Source organism: Myripristis murdjan, chromosome 15 (assembly GCF_902150065.1).
Source record: "Myripristis murdjan chromosome 15, fMyrMur1.1, whole genome shotgun sequence".
NCBI classification, from domain to species: Eukaryota; Metazoa; Chordata; class Actinopteri; order Holocentriformes; family Holocentridae; genus Myripristis; species Myripristis murdjan.
Genome location: NC_043994.1, coordinates 14832422 through 14852389, shown reverse-complemented (window position 1 = coordinate 14852389; position 19968 = coordinate 14832422). Strand labels below are relative to the sequence as shown.

The window sequence follows — 19968 nt, the reverse complement described above, 5'->3', positions numbered from 1 at the left end:
TTTTTATACTTCCTGGTTATGGCTGGGGCAGCCAGATTCCTGAAAAATCCTGTTAAACCCTGTCAGGTGTCTGTTCACGTAATCTCGTTATGTTTATAACTCTTGCTTACGTTCAACTTGTTCTTTCTTTCGTTTCGTCAGGTACCCATTCCCAACAGTGTTCAGCACATGCAGCAAAAAGGACCTCGCTGCCAGTCTGGAGAAAGGCGTGGGCATGTGTCTGTACAACATGCCTGAGGTCAAGGTGCTCTACGGCGGCCAGAAGTGTGGCAATGGCTACGTGGAGGAGGGAGAGGAGTGTGACTGTGGGGAGCCGGAGGTAAGCTGCAGATCAAGGCACTTAAGGCACTTAAATCCACAAGTGAAAAATTGTGGCTGTGTCTCAGTGTGTGCCTCTGATTATGTGAATGTGAAGCAGGGCATTAAAATATCAAGTGTTGTCACTTGTCTTTACCTGATTAAATAAAGGCGGAAAAAAATCCATGATAAAACCAATCTGAAGCCATGAGTCAGTCCAGTTAATTCATGTGAGGGCCGTAGTATGATGAATAAATCTCCAAATATTTAATGAAGACTTAAAATGAAAGCTACAGGAAGTGAATGATATTCATTATTCTGCTGTTCAGCTCAGTGAATTGTAACTGACGTGGTTCAAAAACGTTGCCATGCCAGGTTCATTCCCTTAAGATTTTCCCATGAAGTCGGCCTGCTCTCATAACCAACCTGCACCCCTCACATCAGTCTGTAATGTAACAAGGCAAGGCAAGACTCGATATGTGGCTGTTTATAATCTGGAACATGAATCATGCAAAAACACCCAAAACAACAAATGCGTAAAATAATGAGACGCAACGTGAAACCAGATGAACTGATTTGAATGTATCGTGTGTCACTGAGACAAAATAAATCACTTAAAAACCTCATTGTCCAAAGTAAACAATGGTAAACGTTCTGTAAGCAATCATCCACAACCACAGAAAGTCTCAGCAACTCACTCAAACCCCCCAAAAGCAAACCACAACAAACTTCTCTTCACTCTGACGTTGTTCAAGACTTAAAAGCGCTGAAAAAAAAGTCTCAAAAGCCTTGCAAACCACCCGAGGACCCCAACACGAGCGCTTTATTTACATCGCTTCGTCTCCCAGCCTCCCACATGTGCTTAACAGGCTGACACAGTGATGTCATTTCCTTCTCGCGGGCCCATTAATCAAACCCACCATCCAAATGTGTGACAAATGAAACAAACAAACGTGTAATCAGGGCGAGGCTGACAATGAGCTTGCTTTGGCTGTGCCATCTAAGCCGGGCACTCTGAGAGATGCATTTATACATGTACACACATGCACGCACACACACACACACACACACACACCTGCCTCATACTTACACACAGGGTGCCTCGGGAACTGAAATGAGAATCACATCTGGTGAGCAGGTAACTCTCTCTCACAGCCAAGGCAGCTGTGCCTCTTGTTCATGGAGGTTTGACAGAGAATACACCGCTCAGATTTCTCTTTTAACCCTCCTGTCGTGTTCGCGGTCAAATCTGACCGGTGTACAAGTTTTCTCTCCAAAAAATGCAGTTAATTTCATCTGTTTGTCATGAGGTTTCATGACTTTGTTCACACATGGCATCTGAACACATAAAATAAATTTGGAGAATTTTTATTAATTTTTGAATGTTTTATTTAACTTGCATACACCCATCGTGTTCCCGGTCACAAATGACCGGTCATTAGAAATGAATGGGTAAGACTACAATTAGTGTATAAAATAGAGTTAAACACATTACCACACTCCTTTACCACACCCCAACATGCAGGTGTCTTTGAGCAGACACAGATGTGTGTGAACACACACACACACACACACACACACACACACACACACACACACACCTTATACCCCTTTCTGGCTTCCATGGCAACCCCCACGGGAAAGTATCTCTCAGACTTCTTTCCCACACCCCAACATGTAGGTGTCTTTGAGCAGGCACACACACACACACACACACACACACACACACACACACACACACACACCTTATATCCCTTTCTGGCTTCCATGGCAACCCCCACGGGAAAGTATCTCTCAGACTTCTTTCCCACACCCCAACATGTAGGTGTCTTTGAGCAGGCACACACACACACACACACACACACACACACACACACCGTATACCCCTTTCTGGCTTCCATGGCAACCCCCACAGGAAAGTATCTCTCAGACTTCTTTCCCACACCCCAACATGTAGGTGTCTTTGAGCAGGCACACACACACACACACACACACACACACACACACACACACACACACACACACACACACACACACACACACCGTATACCCCTTTCTGGCTTCCATGGCAACCCCCACGGGAAAGTATCTCTCAGACTTCTTTCCCACACCCCAACATGTAGGTGTCTTTGAGCAGGCACACACACACACAAACACACACACACACACACACACACACACAGGGACACAGACACACACAACTTTGCCCCTTTTTGGCTTCCATGGCAACCCTCACGGGAACCTTCCACGGGAACTGCCAACACCTGTCACCTGACACCTGTCACCTCACACCTGACAGGTGTCAGGTGTCAGGAAGAAGACCCAGCTGAAGTTGTGGTCACCTTTCGGTCCAAAAATGGTCATTTTTCCTGGACCTCATCCCCACCTGAGAGGAACGGTCAGCTTCCATGTGAAAATGTCATGAGGATGACTAGCTAAATCATACTGGTCAATGCTGACGGGAACACAAAAGATGCTATTTTTTTGCCACTATTTAGAAAATTGAAATGTTTTCAAAACAGTGTCCTTGGAAAACATTGAAATGAAGTACTCTGTGATAAATACTACAATATGTTTCATCTGAGTATTTGTTATAGTCAAAATAATATCTATATAATGTTTTTTTCCCTAAAAAACGAATGGTATGATCTCAGATAAATTAGGCCTACAGCACATACATAGCAAATAGAAGTTCAAAACTTGTCATTTTCACAAGAGCAGAAGTTGATAAAAAGATCTAACACAACATTAGGTGATAATATGTATCATAGTGGATTTATAATCAAATACAATGTTCCCGGTCACATGTGACCGGGAACCTCATGAGTGTTAGCCCAAAATGAACAGAATAGGAGGGTTAAGTTTTGACAGCTTACCACACGTACTCTCAACCGGCGCATGTGACACAACACTCGCCTCGCCCCGTCGGATCTGATCTGCTCGCACCTGTTGAGGAAGAGGAAAAGTACCACTTCTGGGCTCTTAGTGTTGCTGAAATGGGCCAAAGGAAATGATGCCATCGGAAAGTGGACATGAGAATTCTAGCACCATCTAAACAGAGGTGGAAAGCACAACAGCTGAACAACTAATCAAGATATTATCAAATTCACAACATGGCCAAGTGTAATACTGAAGTAAAATGTAAGTGATATGTATGAGTATTACGATACTACACAGATGCCCTGGTTTACAAATTGGATTTTCCAGATGTAAGAAAATATTGTTTGGTATAGACACCAGCAAAAATCTCCACCATTATTTTGATAGCTTTTTAATTGAATCTAAAAATTATAATGCAAAGTCATCATTCCTACTAAAATTGTGATTCATACCGTATATTGCAGCTTCTGTAAAATTAATCGCAATGTGTTTTTTTTTTTTTATTTTATTTTAACCATATCATTCAGCCCTAGTGGAAAGTAAGTATATTTATTTAAGTATTTTACTTTGGTGCAGTTTTGAGATACTGGCATTTTCCTCAAGAATTTCCATTTAGTAAGACTTTATGTTTTACCTGCATTACATTTTAGCGAGAAATATTGTATGTTTTTCTGCGTTACATTCTTCTGTTGGCTGTAGTTACTTTGCAGAATAAGCTTTTGCATGCAAAATGTAAAATTAGAGTTGAAAGTAGCCAACAGCAAACGGAACAGTTACAGTTTACCCAAGATACAAAAGAAGATATTTATCCACTTTCTCCCTGTGCAGAATGTCCATCCAGATAGGTTAAGTGCAATTTGGTGAGATTTCCAATTTGTCAGCATAATTCCTGTCTCCACACCCCAAACCCTAAAGCATTGTGATAGGATCGGTATTCATTTGTGGAGCTCAAATCATCAAAAAATTACTTGTAAAAAACTCAGCTTTTCCACAAAAACATAATCCACCGCCCATGGGGGGGAAAGAGTTTTGTTGGGAACTATTCTCTGCCAAAATAACACCAATAAATTGTACCAATCTGCTCCCAAAGACTGGGAATTCAGTGCTTACCTCTAAACTTCTATTTAACCATAATTTTTAATTACAAGTAAGTTTCCATTATGGCATTGCTACTTTTACCCAAGTCAAAGATTTTAGGTCTTTTTCCACCTCCGCTATACACAAAGCAACACAAACCTCTTCTCTTTGTGAAGATAAAGTGTGGAATGCACCAGTTTTCTATCAATGACTAGAACTTGACAGATGAAAATTATAAATATACCTGTACCTTAAAAAATAATTTCAGCTTGAATTTAATTGTACTTGTCTCTCATTAAATGCCTGGGAGTTACAGACACCCCTTCAGCATTATTTCCATTGGCTGCCTCCATCTGTGCAACTCAGCCCTCAGCGCAGAGGGCTTGCGTGTTTGCTCCGCAGGCCCACTTGGACAGCAGGATGGAAGCAACCTCTCCATCATCTCCTCTCTAAACAATAGGCTGACGTCAGGGTGAAGAAGTAAAGAGCCAGACTCATAAAAAACACACATCAACCGAGCGTTAGGCGGCCAGCGGTGAAGTCAAAGCCAGCTGCCTTCAATACTCAGCTCTCAACACTTCATCTTGTCATTAAGCACCATCAGCAGGATAAATATATGATAACGATATGAGATAAATGAAAGAGGGAGTTGTTTTCCTCGTTTTCCGTGACACTATTTGGCAAACAGAGTTGATGCAGCCTGGCGTCTAATGAAAGATAAACATTGTAGCATCTCCCTGAAGTTTTTCGCAACGCTATACCCCCCTACTACTTCTGCTTATCTGTCGCCTCGCATCTTGTGCTTTTCTGCCCACGGCCAGCTGGTCTTGTCATTGTGTCGAAGTGGGTGCAATCTTCACCCACTTAAGGGCTTTCAAATCCCTCTTCAGGTCCTGTCCCCCTGCACCCTAGCAGTCATCTCTGCCACATCCTCCCCCGTATCTTTTATCAGTATCAGATCTGCAGCCGGGGACCTCTCAAACCGAGCACAACCGTGCATCATTAGCATCAAACCTCTCAACTGCTGCAGCTGATTTCTATCTCCTGCGTTCAGTGAGGCTCTCCTGCTTCTTTGACCTCACATGGAGCATCCCACCAAGCACGCTGCTCTTTATGCACGTCCAAAGGTCATCGCAGAATTCCCAAATCCGGAACATATGAGCCCAGAGCCTCAGGCTGATGCATCTATTTGTGTCAGCTGAAAGCGAGCACTGCTCCCCCGCTGGCTCTGTGTTATTGTGTCTCTCAAAGCTTAAAGGGTTAAGAGGGTTGAACTCTGGGGTCTCCAGGTCAGAGGGGAATCCTCAGACAGGAAGTGTGTTTTCCTGACCCAGAACGTTTGATCTGACCGGACCGCAGCCCAACAGCTGAGAGTGCATCTCCAGAGCGCTGATCAGGTCCACATGCTATCTGTGTTGGTGTTTCTCAGGAATGCATGAACCCTTGCTGCAATGCCACCACATGTACCCTGAAGGGAGAGGCTGTGTGCGCCCACGGACAGTGCTGTGAAGACTGCAGGGTAAGAAGGGCTGTGTCTGTTTCAGGTTTCCTCTTTCCTTCTCAATCTTCAACCAGTTTTTTTTTTTGTTTGTTTTGTTTTGTTATTTTACTGTTGCCTCTACCCGATCCCAACCGCTTACACACAAACACTGCTCTCCACTCTTTCCCTCTTTCACTCTGCATCCCTCCTTCCTTCATCCCTCCTGCATTTCCCCTCAGGTAAGAAAGTGTGAAAATCAGATTCTCTCTGTTTACCGACAGACGTTGCACAACCCTTCACTCTGCAGAGATGGAAACATTTTGTTTTCGAGAACTTGTAAGACTTAATTACCACTCTGCTGTGGGAGCCAAACCATTCTGAAACATTGTTAATTTTGATTCATCCATTAATTAGAGACTGAGGAGTTTTCTCTTTGTATATAAATTGATATCACAGGTCATATCAGTCCAGCTTTTTACAGTTTAATTCTGTAGACAGGCCTCTATTGAGGGCAGGTTCTGAAGAAGGGTTTGCATAAAGTTTGCTTCTGCCTGTATTGAATAGTGATGACATGAAAATTCTTTTCTAAAACATTTCTCAAGAATTCCATTTCAAAGATGATTAAATTCTTTGAAGCTGCTCATCATGTTTTTAATCGTGTTTTCACACAGACTTTGACTCTGAGGAAAATTAAGTCTTTCCTACCTTTCTCACAAAATGACTCCACAGTGTGAGGCATTAATGTGCAATGTTTCACATAAGCCAACACTTCATGCTGTAGGTAAGATGTTTTTGCCTGTATTTGTTCATGTGTCTGTGTGTGTGTTTGGGTGTGTGTGTGTGTGTCTTTTCAGCTCAAACCGGCTGGTACCCCGTGTCGAGAGTCCAGTAACTCCTGTGACCTGCCAGAGTTCTGTACCGGTGCCAGCCCTCACTGCCCCGCCAATGTTTATCTGCATGATGGGCATGCCTGCCACAACGTCGAAGGCTACTGCTACAACGGCATCTGCCAGACCCACGAGCAGCAATGCATCACCCTGTGGGGATCAGGTTAATTGAATGGCTCCTTAATGGGATGGACTGCATGAATTGGCTTCACTTTTATAAGGGAATCATCCTGCACTTATTTTGGCAATGTTAACATTTGTCTTATTTGTCTTTAACGTCCTTCACCCCTCCCACCTACCACCCCATCATCTATCTCTCTCTCTGTCTCTCTCTCTCTCTCTCTCTCTCTCTCTCTCTCTTTCTCCCCCTCTCTCCCTCTCCCTCTCCCTCTCTTTCTCCCCCTCTCTCCCTCTCTCCCCCTCTCTCCCTCTCTCTCCCTCTCTCTGTATGCAGGAGCCAAGCCAGCCCCTGGGATCTGCTTTGAGAGGGTTAACTCAGCAGGAGATCCTTACGGGAACTGTGGGAAGGATTCCAAAGGTTCCTTTGCTAAATGCGAAGCAAGGTAAGGCTGTGCAGCTGCACTGATACGAGAAGTACAGAAATAAAAATGAGTGTGACAAACAGAACTGTCAAGCTGAAGCGGTGTCATTAGTAGTCATCATTACCTTGCAGAATCTGGCTTGTGATCTTAGAACAAAAATTTACAGGGGTGAAAAATGTAATTTGGGAAAGATAGCTAATTACTGTCTTAAGCATTCATGAATCATTTCATGCTATTCTTTTTGTTCTAATTGTTCTAAGATCATCACCCTTTGGGTGAATTCTGTAATCAAGCTCCATGTTAATTGATGTAATTGCTTTAATGACCTGAGTACCAGAGAGCAGAGCAGTCATTAGCTCTCTTTCACTTGTCTTTCATCTTTGTCTACAGTTGCATATTTTTCTCTCTCTTGCAGATTGACAGGCTTTTATGTTTTAGGCTTGGTTAATTGAATATTTTGGTATTTATTTTGATGTGTGTGTTTGTGTGTTTTGTGCACAGGGATGCAAAGTGTGGTAAAATTCAGTGCCAGGGCGGTGCCAACCGGCCTGTGATTGGAACAAATGCAGTTTCCATCGAAACCAACATCCCTCTCCAGGAAGGGGGGCGCATTCTGTGTCGGGGCACGCATGTCTACCTGGGTGATGACATGCCAGACCCTGGACTGGTTCTGGCTGGGACTAAGTGTGGAGAAGGCATGGTAAGAGCTCAGTATATCACTGGGTTAGAAAGAGACACAATGCAAGGCTCTCTTTGCTTCTTCCTCAGCAACACAGTGTTTAAGATGGTTGTCTCACTCATGTGCAAGTGGAGTCAAATGTGACCTAGGATGACACTGGACAGCAACACCTCCCTTTTATAATCCTCTGTCATTCCCTCTATCTTCAGGTAGTTCACAATGACACGTCAGATCAAAACAGTTCTCTCCCTACAGCTTTTAAATTAGCTGCCAACTTGTTGCCTATAGCCTTGTAACCACAGATTGCAGCTACTATATTTTTCACTCTCCAGAGGCTGCAACTGCCCAACTCCATCCTTTTCTTCTCCTGAAAAAAAAAAAATCTCTCTTCTCAAAAAATTATCTTCCACACTAATCAGGTCATTAAGTCGGAGGCATGTCGCCCACTACACTGGCAATGCAAAGCAGATGGGAACGGCTTTTCCCAGTGTAAGCACAGATTTGCTAAATAAAGGTAGAAGTCGGCTTTTCCACAATCTGATGTTGTTTTTGTTTGCTCTGAAGGGCAGAGAGAAAGTTGTGACTGTGAGCTGTTTGTACTATAGAGGCACACAGGTCCAAGGATCCAGCAATGCCCTACTTGAAATGCCATTCTGCTAAGTATGTCTTTACATGCTGGGCTGCACTGAGGGGTGTGTCGCAAAGTCACATATGCACTGGGTGTCACCCCGCGCCTTTTGCCAGTTCGACAATGTGAGCGTCACTGTTTCCCATGCCGTGGCAGCGGTGATTTTTTACAAGGGCTTTCAGCCTTTTCTCAGTGAGGTAGAAGTTTGATTCCTTATTACCTTGTAGCTGCCCAGCAGAGCCCCTGGCAGTCAGGAAGAATAAAACTGCCCAAAGTTATGGATGCAACTACAATTGTGGATGACAGGAAGATTTTGGCAAGATGTTTAACTAGAGTGAAAGCTCAAGATTGCTTTTACTGCATTTTGCCATTTAGGTCAAAGGGAGCGTGCTGGTGCATATAAAATATGTGCTTTCGGCAAGCCTGGCATCTGCTTAACTTGTACGTTCCAAGTGATAGCATAGTCTATTTTTCTGGAACATAAACAACTGGGATATGGACAAGCACGTGTTAATAAAATGGCATGGCGGTTCAAGTTTTCAGCATAGAGAATCTGGATTTGTGCAACTTTGAGAGTGAAACAATATTTCCCTGCCACACACTCCATTTATCCCTCATATAGTCTGTTCTCTCTCCTGTGAAGAGAACATCACACTAAACTGCGTGGAAATCTCAGGCCATTTTATAGCTCATAGTATTAACAAAGCTGCATTTCTAATAAAATATGACTCAAGATCCTCTCTTTATCATGAGCATGCATTGACGGGAGCTCATATAAAGGAGAGGGCCTTGCAATCCTTTGTCATCCCAGGTCACACATGACTTGTTTGGTATAACCACTCTACCTGCGCACACACGTGCCTCTGCTGGTCAGCCAGAACTCACAGAACCGTACTTACATCTGTAACTCTTGCTTTAGTCTTTAAGTTTATGTATTGATCTCAGCCGCTCAGTACTTGCTATTTCCAGAAAGCATTACTGGTAAAGTAATAATCGAAAAGGGTGTTTTGCCCAAAACGTTGGAGTATTCCTTGAAAAAGCACATAGCCTAATGATGTTTTTATTTCTCTTCGTAGATGTGCCTGAATCGCCAGTGCCAGAACGTCAGTGTGTTTGGCGTGCATGAGTGCTCTGCAAAGTGCAGCGGACGTGGGGTGAGTGCAGAAGTACCTAATGGCTGAATGTTTTGTGCTAATTATTGTTCACTGTAGCTTGTGTAGCAGTGTAACAGGGCTGTGAGGCATAGGAGACCTCTGTATTTAACTATTTAGCAGTTTTGTCCAGCCGAACTAAATTAAGATGAGCTGCCCTCTAATTACATACAGTAGATTCCCGGTAGCTCTTGGCGCTGCCGCTCCGAGCCGCTGTGTACTTACAGCACAGCCTGTAAGGTACGGCAGCTGCTCCCGTTCTGTACAATCAATCTTCATTGCCCCACTGAGGTTAAATCAATCCCATTTAACAGCATCATTTATGTCCTATGTAAAGTGCCGTCCATCATCTTTTCAGTATAGATGTAAGAGACTATACCTACAGCACCTCAGGGTATAGACCATAATTGCAGTAGTGCTGTAGCAGAATAAAAGCAAACACCTTTTGCCAAAAAATGTTCACCTTTCTCTTAGCATTTTTTTTTATCAATAATTCAACGGAGGGAGCTTTTATGTTTTATTTACTTTGTTGTTTGGCTCTGCGAATGAAGCGCTCGCTGGGGGGCAGATTTGCTTACAATAGCCTCTGATCTTCAGCATCGATTACGGCACCCATCACCGAGATGATATGCCATGAGAAATCAAAGCTAAGGTCCTGGAATTGTTTTTAGTTTTATTGTTAGATTGAAGATTGTGTTGTTTTCTTGTAACTGATCAAACCCCCCCGAGCCAAATTTCCCTGTAATGAGAAAAAAAGGTGTTATGCACAGTAATAGATTAACAACTGCGGCAGCATGAGTCAGTTGATTGGATCAGTGAAATATGGCCAGTCACAGAAAACAAAAAACAAAAAAATCACATGCCATATTTAATGTCTGGAGAATTGGTTTTCTGTTAAGTGTGGATTTGTGCTGCATCTTCCTTCCTTTTGCAGGGAACATCTGGCAAATTATCGTAAAAGGATTGAAATTTGTCTGCCATTTATCTCAAACACACAGCATAATAAGAGTGCTGATTGGAAAGTGGGTGATTCGCTGAATCTAACGGTATAAAGAACATTGTTTGCATTCAAGGCAATTCACTTTAGCCTACAATTCAAATATTGATTCCTTGCGCTTGTTGTTTATTTCTTAGCAGGAGAGAGGCAGCTTCTAGGTTGTATATGCTGTATCAGGACAGACAACCTGAAAATAGAATTCACTTTTATTTTCCTGGACTACACTTTGCTGTTGTTGTCCATACTAAGCTACTGATAAATCGCATGTTTGATCACATTCTTCCTGCTGTTTTGGTGGAGAGATAACCTCATTAATATTAAATAGCTCACATCATTCAAATAAAAGATGTAGTTTTATTGTTGCAGTTCCATTTTATTAGAGTGAGAGAATACCACTGACAAATCAAAAAAAAAAAAAAAATTTGTATGATCTTGTATGATTTTTTAGTGGTGGTGCTGACAGACGTTCTATCAGATGCACATGCAGTGATACCTTCAGTTTCTCCTTATTTCTTCTTTAATCAGTGTTGTGATGTGATCGATTCTAATGTTTTAATAAATTTGACAAGCTGGAGACACAACCTGATCATTGCCTGTGCAGCAGCGAGGCATTCAATTTCCATTTTATTACTATTAAAACACAGCAGATATCATCAAACACCTTGGAATTAATTTGATTCAGAAAAGAGCATTGTAGATGTGATCACAGTGTGGATCTGCATAATTGCATCACAGTATGCATCTTCACCTCAGCAGGGTTTAAAGGATTAAGTGTCATTTCACTTATGGCATTATATATTTTATGTTTCCTGGATGTTAATTTCACCTAAGTGGAAAAGATGGATAATTATTATCCTTTCCCTGAGACAAAATCAGTTCATTTTATTGAGAACAATGTTAATGATCAAGACCAGAAGATGTCTCCTTCTATCATAGGGAATTGATTTAGCCTGAAATTGCTCCTTAATGTTGTTATGGATTTTATGAATTACAGTGTGCACACTCAGTAGGTATTTTTTCATATTTTTCCTAGAAGAATATTTCCCTTCACACAGATATAAATCTTCGATGGATGATATGAACTGTAGATCTCCAAGTCAAACCTCCTCTGTATACCCACGAATGTCTCTTAACCCGCCGCCCTGTGTGAAGGAGTGTCCTTGGCCAAGAGGCAGGGAAGGCACTTGCCTGTAAAGTCCCTGTTGGATCTAAATCCACTGCAGCTGCAGACCTCCCTCTGCACCTCGTCCCCTCCCTGCCTCCCTCTCTCCTTCCCTTCCTCCTCTTCAAACTGACAGCTGGACTCCATTACCTCGCTAGGGAATCCTCCTGGATCAAACCCCAGCATTAGAAACCTGTGGCTTTAAGGGATGGACTCCCATACACATGTTTTATCCATTATGACCAACACTACACACACACACACACACACACACACACTGACATGCACAGATTCACACACATATACAGCCAACACACCCTTGTACTACATGAAAAGTGAGTGGACTTACTGAGTCAGAGTGGTGTATTTATAGAAGTAAACCAAGCACTTCAAATGTGAGGACTCTGTTTTCATCTTGGTTCTGAAATTAGAAAAACTTGTTGACAAGAATGCCTCTTTCATATCTGTGGAATAGCTAGTAGTTAAAGGGATAGTAAAAACATGGATTTTCTTATTTAGCATTATGTTTGAGTTTATCCACCAAGATTTGAGAGTTTCTCAAAGTCAGTAAGTGTAATAAAATGGAGTTTTAGGGTCTGCATTTTCTAGAGCAATACATTCCAGCGGGGCTTGGTGAGGGGCCTCTGTTAAGACCAACCACCTGTCCAATGAAGTGAAAATATCCTGCTTGTCGGAACTGAAACAGCTACGCACAGCTATGTTAGTTGTCATAATTAGCATTATTATGGAGCTCACTTGCTAAAAAACATACGCTTTGGAACAGCACAAAAACATTTTAATGAGAAATTACAATTTTTTGTTTCCCATCCCTTTGAGAATATAGATGCCATTTTGTGTTGCACTGATTCAGAAGAAAGAAAAAAAAGAAGAAATATAGGAATATAAGAATACCATGCAAAATAAAACGACCTTGCCACGCCTCTTGCATTTGAATCATCTGTTAAATGCGGAGGATGGACTGACAATGAGAGCTCCATGTATTGTGTTTGCAGGTGTGCAACAACAAGAAGAACTGCCACTGTGAGGCACACTGGGCCCCTCCTCTCTGCGAGAAAGCCGGCTTTGGAGGCAGCATTGACAGCGGGCCAATGAGACTGGCAGGTAGTGCGGGCACTCTCACGTCTATCCTCACTCATTTGGACAACAGCACCGACTCAGCGCAGCAGATGAAACATAAAGCTACCCTAGTTGTACTTTGGTCTTCTCTTTCTTGCAGAGTCAGGATTGGATTGATCTGTGGTTTGGACTGAGGCATAACTTTCCTACAATACCTCAACTCCCCTTTCACCCAGCAGCACATTAAACCCCCTGTACTTTTGAAGGGGGCGAAAACATAATTTTGTCCTACTTTATGAAAAGCCTCTGAGTGAATAGCACAAATGTGAATCACCCACTGTAGTGACCGTGGTTTAGCTGTAACGGTCTTTCTTTGCGTATGTCCTGTCACTGTTCTGTGCTGTAGATGTGCGTGTGTGTGTATTAATGTGCGTGTTGTCGTATGTGGCATCAGCCGACAGCGTGGTCATTACTGTGGCAATCCTGGTCACTCTGGTCAGCCTCCTGGGAGTCACCTTCATCGTCTTTCTGAAGAGGAAGACCCTGCTGCGCCTTCTCTTCGCCGGCAAGAAGAGCACCTTGGAGAAACTCAGGTGACGAGTCATACTTGCCAACAAATAAAAGGCTATGACGCACTGGTTTTTAACTTTTTTTAAATAACACATCTCACAATTTGACCCTCAGTTTGACAACATGACTCGTATTGTCTTTGTGCTGCAGTTGGCTTCAAACTACCTTGAGACTCTGTGCTTGTTCCATCAAATTTTCTCTTGATTTAGAAAAATCTGTCCATTTATTTTGTTTATATCCAGGCGCCACTAGTATCAGATAAGGAAGATGATCTAATAATCGAAATGCTGGTCTGTTTCACTTCAAGTCCCCCTCCAGTCATTTATTAAGACGCTATACAACACAGCTCTGAGTGCATGAGAGTTTTAAGCATGTTTTTCTAGTGATGTGATTTTGTGGCTTTTTTGTCTCCATTTTTTTGTGTAGAGTTGTATTCCAAATTATTTTTTTTATTTTTTTATTTTTTTTACTTGTACACCCACAGATCTGTGGAGGTTAACAAACCGACCAGCCCCACCAGGTCCCAGTCCATGTACAGGACCACCCCACAGCGCAAGCCCCCACCCAAGCCCTCTGGAGCCAGTGTTTATAAGGTGGGTGTTATTCTCAAGAAACATCTCTCAGGCTTGAGCCAAGAGATGGGGATATGTATAACGGTGCATGCTTGTGGCTGTGTTTGGGTCTCTGTGTGTGTGCTCATTTATGTCACACCCCATTTGATTTGATTTCTTTTGTAATCAGACTCTATTAGAGGCCAGCACACTAACCTGCAACTAAGCCTGGGCTTAGAATTGTCACGCTTAGCCAAACCTATTTACTCCAGGCTTGTTGACAAAACAAGATGACGGCCAGCCGGGTAATTGATTCAGCATCAGGATCTCTCTCTCTCAAAAAAAAAAAAAACAACAAAAAAATTAATTGGGGCACTATTGTTGGCAGCAGGCAGAGAAACTTTTATTGAGCGATTGCACTATTCAAATGAATCAAGAATCAGCATCACGATATTGTTATTTGGCTTCTGTTTGTGATGAAGCGCTTTATTATGAGGAGGGAACAGAGTTGATTGATTTAGGCGGAGGAAGAAAATAGGTTTTGGTTTGTTTGAAATGATAAACATTCATCTGTTATTTGTGTGTGTGTGTGTGACAAATTAAAAGCATTGGTATTTACATGCCCAGAGTGTGCATGTGTGGATCATGATTTTATTGCTTTGTTTATGAGTTTATTTGCAATAAATTAAAGTAAACCACATTATATACATTGCAGCCTGGTGATAGTGGTTCAACTATGTATGTAACATAGTAGACTTTCAGTGCCAAACATTTATGGAGGTCCTGTGAGATCTAGTAGATGGCATATCAGGATTTTGAAAAAAAAAAAAAAATATGGTCCAAAAAAATATGGAATCAGAAGGACAAACTGAGCAGACTAGGAGCTAATCAGCCGGCTGAAAACTTCACGGCTGTGACCACGACCAACGGAGTAACCTCTTCAAAGGAGCTGCAATAACTGTGGCACAAATGACCCGTGGTTTTTAATATCGCACACAGCTCCTTTCACTCTGGCGCAGATATATATCTTCTCTGACTGCAACTCAGCTTGAAGTTAGTCCAATTTATCCTCCGACCTGACGGACGCTCCTGACTCATCATTAGCAGTGTAGTCTCCACCTGTGTGACTATTTGAAACAGCCTGTCCATTCTAATCATGAGGATCGCTCCAGCAATTTGCTGATGTCCAGATGTCCGGCAGCAGCTCTCTTGGAATATAACTGCAGTGTGTGTGTGTGTGTGTGTGTGTGTGTGTGTGTGCTAAGACAAGCCTGTCCAGCCATTTCAGGTGTTATTGGTTTGTTCTGGAGTTGAGGGGTAACAGCTGGTCAGGACATGTGGTCAGATTCTGGCTTTAACGATTTCAGAATGTCATATCTAATAATGTTGTTTTCCAGTTTTACAGCTTGCCTCTGACATCGGCCTCACACAGTAATGATAGCTTTATGACAGAGGCAAAGTTTTACTTTTTTTGTGCTTGCACTGCACACTGAGTTAAGACTGTGAGTTATTGTTACACAAGACAAACTGCTAGCAGGCACAAGATCACCAGATTGCAATGAGAAGAGAGAAGGAAGAGCAAAAGAAAGACAAATTTGAGTAGGGGGAAAAGATCGTTGCTCGTTTATTAGATGAGACCTAATTGATGCCGTTACTAAAAAATAACAGCGTTCTCTCCCTTTGTCACTCTCTTTCCAGCCGTCTCTCCTGAGCTCGGAGCCTCTTCTCCCTCCTCACAACTTCCACTCCCACAGTTTGCGCAGACTGCCGGTCTACCAGCCCCTGCACATCAGTCATCCAATGCCCGTGTCGCTGAGTGTGGGCCAGCCCCCCCTGCCTCCCGTGCCACCCCACCAACGGGTCCTTCCTGCCCACACATCCATCTTACCTCCTGTAGTGCCACCGTTCCACAGTCTGCCCCGCCAGCAGTCGTCATACAGAATGGACCAGGTTTGTATGCAGAGACGGCAGTGCATACTTTGATGCATGCAAATGTAAATTACAGTGTGTGACTTGCTGAGATCTTCACTGTAGTATATTGGTTCAAGAATTTATAAATTCAGTTACGGCGTACTGATCCCACTGAACAATTTTACATTGATTAAATATTACATTAAGCTTTAAATGGCCATAGACATATAGGCATAAAAGGGGGCTGCATAGGGTGTTAAAGTGAGAGAATAATGGACATCTTTATTTTACACCATATCCACTGAGATATATGACAAGAAACTAAAAAGCATTCCCTGTTACATTCAGCTTATAATTGTATTAACAACTGTTTATGCATTACTTAAATATGTAACAATTTGCTTATTGCTAGGTCTATAACCGGACTGTACCTAGGCAAAACGAAGCTGGGCTATATAAGACCTAAACATTTAAATGGCATCTATAGCCCAGTGGGATATGACAAAATGATATCCTGATATACTTGACCTCAATTTCAATGAATACCTGAATACCTCAATATCAATATTTTGACAGTATTGCAGGGATGTGATTACGGTGATCATGATAGAGGAAAATGATAGAGCAGCTCAAATAGTATCATAAGTTCAGAATATCCCTGTATCCCTGTGTCCCTGTAATTCAGCCTTTAAAACCAGGAAAGGACAAAACTTCAGCCTTATCACAGTATTACAATATCCAAAACCACTAGATGATATCTAATCTCATATCACCATAATGATATATTATTTATATATCGCTTAGCCCTAAATTCAGTCTAATTTATAACTTTCACCTGACATAAATTATTTCCTAATATTTTCATATTTTCTTTTGCAACGCACAAAACTTCAGTTGTTCTACTAAAATCAGCATGTCAGCCATCAGAACACGTTGCATATCTGCAGTGCAGTGAGAATGCTTGCCCACATATCGACAGCAGAATTCAATCCGTCTCTCTCCCTGTGACCCAACTCCTGAGTAAGGTGCAGATTTCTGCTGAGCCAACAGTATTGGACGCAGTGGAGATAGTAAATCCATCTGTCTGCTCACATCGTTGATCCAAATCCCGATCCATTTGTATAGCTGTGTAGCGAGGAGCACTGTGTCAGATGTCTGCACTCGGAGGCTCTGCAGGGTGCTTCGCTTGTTGGCAGATGTGTGCTGTTTTGAGAAGAGGAAGACATTAACTTTGGGATATTTCTTTTCTCTCTGTTGGACAAAGCATAACATAATCCCAGATGTGAGGCCAAAGCTTGAAGGAGGTAGAGGGAGGCAGGTACAAATGCATTATCGCATGCACTCAAGGTAATGAGTAACAGCACAGGTGAGCACCAGTAATGGATGGCAGCCATATCCGGCCCACAGATGGTTTTGTGGTGTCCATGTCAAGCCTTGCAGCGCATTACCCTTTATAGTGATGAACACACACCAGCACAAACATGCACTCGAGCTGAGTGGCCAGTGTTTACATTTTAAATATGCTCGCTGGCTTCCAAAAACAATAAAGCCATGCTACCTACTGATGTCTGCAAGCTCATTTTTCTTTAATGAACAAAAGCAATGATTAGGGGAATGTAGGTCAGACACAAAAGAGAGAATTCAGCTGGGATCTGATAGCAGGCCAGCAAGGACATACAGGACATAAATCTTAAAAAAGCAAGCATATTGCAAGCTTATTGTAATACTTGACATAACCTGCCTCAGTGCATATGCCAGTGTGTTTGGGGAAGTGTTATTTTAAGCTAAAGTTTCATAGGGCATCCTTGTGAGTGTGTGCTGACTGCACCTCATTTATGTCTGTGCTGTGAAGGGCTGTTTCCAGAAGAACAAAGACTATCCTGTGCGTTTGAACTAATTACAGTGAGGAAGTACATGAGAAACTAAAACCTCACAAACAAACACATTTCTTATTAGCACTGGTTAAGTAAAGGAAAAATGTAATGATGATAAAACAGTTGTTCAGAAATTGTAACACTATCATTGGAGAGGGGATTTCAAAGCAACATGAGTCATAGCAGAGTTTTAAGAAACTTCTAAAAAATAGTTTTCTTTTTTAGCTTAACAGCCAGGTTCTCCAGTGTGGTTTGAAAGGATTTCTATGAAAACGAAAACTTGCAATTTTATCTTAAAACATGAAAATCATTCAAGCTGATGTTTTCTGAGGCTGATGAGGTTGTATATGAGGTTTTTGGCAGTTCGAGGTTGTGGATCCTAGACTATCTTCCCCACCGAATTGTTATCTAAGCTTTGTAACATTTCAGGAAAGAGCTGGGCAGTTTTATCTAGAGGGTGATTGCATTTTGTATTTTGTATTTTATGAATTTTTTTTATGTTTCCGAAGGCAAATTAAAGTCACAGATCAGGTTTTCTCAGTTAAGGGCTACTGCACCTTAGCTAATGACTATTATATGTCATTGTTTTGGCAGATAATACGCGAGTGAATTGCTGCTTTCCTCTGTTTTTGTAATAAGCTCTTACTCACTCTGCCTGCAGTTTACTGAGGCGAAGAGTGTATCATATTATGACTTGTGATGCCTTGGGACATATGTAGCAATCAAATGTAATTGAAATATGTCATTAAGATTCAGGTTATTGCTTGTTCCTAATCACTGATTTCGCAGGATCACTAAAATGGCATCATTTAATGTTTTCTAAACTTCCCTCTTAACCATTATACAGTGCTTTGTCTCCAGCTGTATGTCCTATTTTGCCCACCCATTATAGCCTTTAGCACCACCATTACATATGTATGGGCAGAGCACATACATAATGTAATAATCACTCTCATCAGAGGTTATTTGGTTACTCCAGAGTTGCTCAAACAAATCACTTTCCATGCAAGTGCTGCTGACATGTGAGACATTGCTGTGCTAGAAGTCCTCTACATCAGGCCGCAGTGAACACACACACACACACGGGCCTACAACTCACTCTGTGTGTATGTGTCAGATATACTTTCATCAGTCATTTCTCTGCCACATTCATAAATGTTTCAGGGCCTACAAAGCTATGCTCTTTAAGGCTTATGCATGAGTGATATGCGAAACTTTTTTGTGAGCAAATTGCAAAAGGTTTGTCACATTTATTCCTGGGTGGGTGGGCAGGAAGGGGGTGAGAGTGGGGGGTTTAGTAGGGCATCGGGTGTGTGTGTGTGTGTGCGTGTGCGTGTGACAGCAGCTGGCCTGCCGGTAGCAGATGTTAGTCTTTGCCTTGCCTCCTCGCTGTAGATTAGTAACACATGATGGCCTTCTAACCTTCTAGACTCACAGAAGAAACACCACAGAGGTGGTGGAGACAAGCATGGCATCAAGGATTCACTTCATGATAGAGTTGTGGGAAATGGGGGAGACAGTGATAAGACAGTGCCCTCTAGTGAAGGATGTGTGCCTACTTTGTCTTTAAACCACATAATCCACACTGATTGAGTATGTAAGTGTCATATTATTCATGTTTAGTCTATAAGCTATTGTTCAAGATAAGCAGATAGTGATTGATGATGTTTGTCAGTCAAATTCAGGGTAGTTTATATTTAAGTAATTCACACAGTGGATTCTTGCACTTCAGGGGCTGATTGAGAGAAATTACAAACATGTGAAAACGTGCTGGGCCAAGGCAAGTCCAGTTGTGATTCTTTATTAACCATCAATAACTACAGTGTTAACTTATTAATGATTTAAAACTGTCTTTGATTAACAGATGGATTTGAAAGGGCAAAAACATGTGAATGCACGTGAATGCCCAAAACATCTGCTTTTCGCCTTGGCTGCATTGAAAACCCTTGATGATACACATAATTATGAAAAGATTTGAATGCCAGTAAGAGGACTGCTAGAACAATAAACTAAGTGAAAGATATGATCACGCTCAACCTAGTACACTTTTCTCATTTAGTTGCAGACACACATGGTGAACACAGATGGTCCTGAAGAATCAAAGTAAACCTCTCCTGTCATCAAGACTCGTCTCCTCCCTGTAAACACACAGGAAAAGCCACATGCAAATCCGCTGAAGCAATGCTAAATGGATTCTTTGCATCT

General features: G+C 42.1%; 1 protein-coding gene across 1 annotated transcript in view; it reads left to right on the top strand.

Moving 5' to 3' along the window:
* The window catches only part of adam12b (ADAM metallopeptidase domain 12b), an 86782-nt gene that overhangs the window by 64297 nt on the left and 2517 nt on the right, over nucleotides 1-19968 (top strand). The window contains exons 12-21 of the mRNA XM_030071091.1: nucleotides 142-319; nucleotides 5684-5773; nucleotides 6589-6784; nucleotides 7076-7184; nucleotides 7665-7863; nucleotides 9547-9624; nucleotides 12794-12902; nucleotides 13312-13450; nucleotides 13912-14020; nucleotides 15677-15928. Coding sequence (XP_029926951.1) covers nucleotides 142-319; nucleotides 5684-5773; nucleotides 6589-6784; nucleotides 7076-7184; nucleotides 7665-7863; nucleotides 9547-9624; nucleotides 12794-12902; nucleotides 13312-13450; nucleotides 13912-14020; nucleotides 15677-15928 — 1459 coding nt within the window. The remainder of the gene's footprint in view (nucleotides 1-141; nucleotides 320-5683; nucleotides 5774-6588; nucleotides 6785-7075; nucleotides 7185-7664; nucleotides 7864-9546; nucleotides 9625-12793; nucleotides 12903-13311; nucleotides 13451-13911; nucleotides 14021-15676; nucleotides 15929-19968) is intronic.